The sequence below is a fragment of the Nannobrachium achirus genome, assembly GCF_963921795.1.
Source record: "Nannobrachium achirus genome assembly, chromosome: 14".
NCBI lineage: Eukaryota > Metazoa > Chordata > Actinopteri > Myctophiformes > Myctophidae > Nannobrachium > Nannobrachium achirus.
In genome coordinates, this window is record NC_137821.1 from 20,190,201 (window position 1) to 20,192,953 (window position 2,753).

The window sequence follows — 2,753 nt, forward strand, 5'->3', positions numbered from 1 at the left end:
ATAATTACAGTACATGTACTAGACCGACCGGCCTACTCGGAAACGATGCAAATAGGGAATGCAATACCCATCAATACAATGCCCATCATACCCATGTCTGTTTCCCTTTTGTGGCTATATATGGAGATCTCTGTATCTGTCTTGTCTGTCTTTTTATGCCCATATGGATGGAGATTCCTGATGTTATCAGTATGGGAATATATGAGCATACAGTATACTGCATGATCGGTGGTTCTGAAAAGTCCTTGAAGTTGTGCAGTGGTAAACATCTGTGGAAATAATGTCTGAAGAGGGCAAACTGACTGTGTAAAGTGGACTGACTAAGTAAGCTTACGTTCTGTATGGCCTCGCACTCTCTGTCCATCAGACAGTCTCTGAGGTGATCCAGTAGGTCAGATGGCTTAATCAGTGATCTGAAGGCTGGCTCTATTTTGTCCAGCAAGATCTTCGGTTCTTTACTTTTCTCCAGTGGAGAAAAGTCCCACTGCTGCAGAGCTTGGTAGAGACCTTTATATCCTACATGCACATAATTATAAATATCAGGTGATTATTACGTTATAATTAGGAATGGGACGATAAGCGATATTATCGTTTATCGTGATATAAAACACTCACGATAATCGTATCGTGGAGTTTTAATTTATTGTGAAATTATCCTCCGTCATGCACTGGGATCAACTCACCTTTTATTTGCAGAGCTGCATATCCGGTACAATTTAAACCTTTTATTGGTAAAACGTACTTATAATATACTGTACATACTTGATACAGTCTTTTTTTCAATCTACAAGCTGACAACGTTGTGAGCTTGTACATCGGCTATTTTTTTGGCAAATGTTCCGCCCCAGTATAATGGATGTTGGGGATATTTTTTTAGATTATGGCGATAATATCGTAAATCGCGATTTCTTTGGTCATAATAATCGTGATATGACATTTCCATATTGTCCCATCCCTAGTTATAATTATGGCAGGGCTTAAGTGTAGTGTGTGAGTGTTTTTACCTGCAGAGAGCAGGTAATCCAGCAGGGCCTGGTACCATCCTGGAGCATCCAAACCACACACTGTGTCCAACAGACACTCTGCCGCTGTGGACACTGAAGTCTGCTCTAAGGACAATATACGCTCCATCACATCTGTGACACACACACACACACACACACACACACACACACACACACACACACACACATATACACACACACACACACACACAGTGTGTTAGTCATCCTTGGTACTGTCTTCGGTTTCATTTTGAATCTAGTGTTACTGCCAGGGAAGGAATTTCAGGGAGGCCATGGCCTTCGTTGCCCCTCAGTTTTAGCCTGGTTGTTCCAGACTTCACAGCACCACCCCCTGGCGGTGGTGGAATTCCCAAAACGAAGTGTGTGAAAGAGGCTCGCCCGCCAGGCTACCTCAGTTTGGCATTTGGCCTTGTGCCCCTCCAAAAAATGGCATGCCCTGAGGCCACAGTAGCCTTAATGCCCCAGCCCAGCTGACTGTACTATTTTCTCCTCTGTCTCTGTCTTCTCAATATGTACACACCACTGTCTTTCTTGTCATGTAGACACCAGTGTCTTGTTGAGCCCCCATTTTGAAACCAATCGAGTATCTTTGATTTGTGCAGGGATGAGCATCAGATTGTAAATACCCATGTATTTATTTCACAGCAGATATTCTACATATTAAATGTAACCCTTAAATTAAATTAATTATTTCAATGGACTAAAATCTTGTTTTATTTGAAGGCCTTCCTGCCCTGGAATTTGGCCTTTGTGCCCTCAAAAAAATGGACAACCCCAAAGGCCCTAAAATGATGAAATGTCAGGCCTGGTTAGTACTCTTGTTACTATTCTTGTTCTCCACTCTTACCTGTGTGACTTTGTTTCATCTTTACTGCACTGATGCTATGATGACAACTGTCTGTCTGTCTGTCTGTCTGTCTGTCTGTCTGTCTGTCTGTCTGTCTGTCTTTCAGTCAGTCAGTCAGTCAGTCAGTCAGTCAAGTTACCTATCTAATAAGCAATTGCAATATGAGACAAGATGTTTAAGCGTTTGTCTCCCTCTAGGGGTTAAGGAAACAAACTACATTATGAACAATGATAGTTGGTTCCATTTCATGGATTGACCATTTCAAATCAACACATTTTACATGCTAGACCGAGTTGACATAATCATAAATTATTTGATTATAATTAGTAATGCATTAATATGCATCACTTTTAAGTTGTAATTAGGCTACTATTCTTCTAATGCAATATCTGTTAAATCACCCAGGCTATGTTGCAGCTGAAAGGTAGGGCTGGTTGGTTTTAATGACTTTAACCGAATCATATGCTATCATTTATCACTTGACCTTTATCACTTGTTGTAGATCAATCATAAACTATCTGCAAACTCCCTAACGAAAGCTGTTTCGATATTAGCTCTGGTCCATGATAGCGTAGTGAGAACTCCACTAACGCTATGGACCAGAGGTCCAGAGCTATTTCGATATGACAAATTGTGACTTACTGACAAACACACACATACATAGGCTAAAAACTTACCTCGGTCCAGGTATTCAACCATAAAAGCACGGATATATGACGGTCTTAAAATATCAACCAGGTATTCTCTATAAACACCCAGGTTGTTTTTCTCTTCGTCAGACATGATGCTTACGATAGTGAGCAATAAACGACCAATAATTAACGTAATCTCTTATCTATGGACCAATATAACCGCTAAGTTCGTCGATATCAAACGTTGTC

General features: G+C 40.7%; 1 protein-coding gene across 2 annotated transcripts in view; it reads right to left on the minus strand.

The window, feature by feature from the left end:
- Positions 1 to 2,753, minus strand: part of rigi (RNA sensor RIG-I) — a 16,213-nt gene extending 13,460 nt beyond the window's left edge. For both annotated transcript variants that reach the window (XM_080741847.1, XM_080741846.1), the window contains exons 1-3: positions 2,550 to 2,753; positions 1,005 to 1,136; positions 335 to 516 (exon numbers count right to left, since the gene is read on the minus strand). In XM_080741847.1, coding sequence (XP_080597973.1) covers positions 335 to 516; positions 1,005 to 1,136; positions 2,550 to 2,655 — 420 coding nt within the window. In that variant the 5' untranslated portion in view covers positions 2,656 to 2,753. The remainder of the gene's footprint in view (positions 1 to 334; positions 517 to 1,004; positions 1,137 to 2,549) is intronic.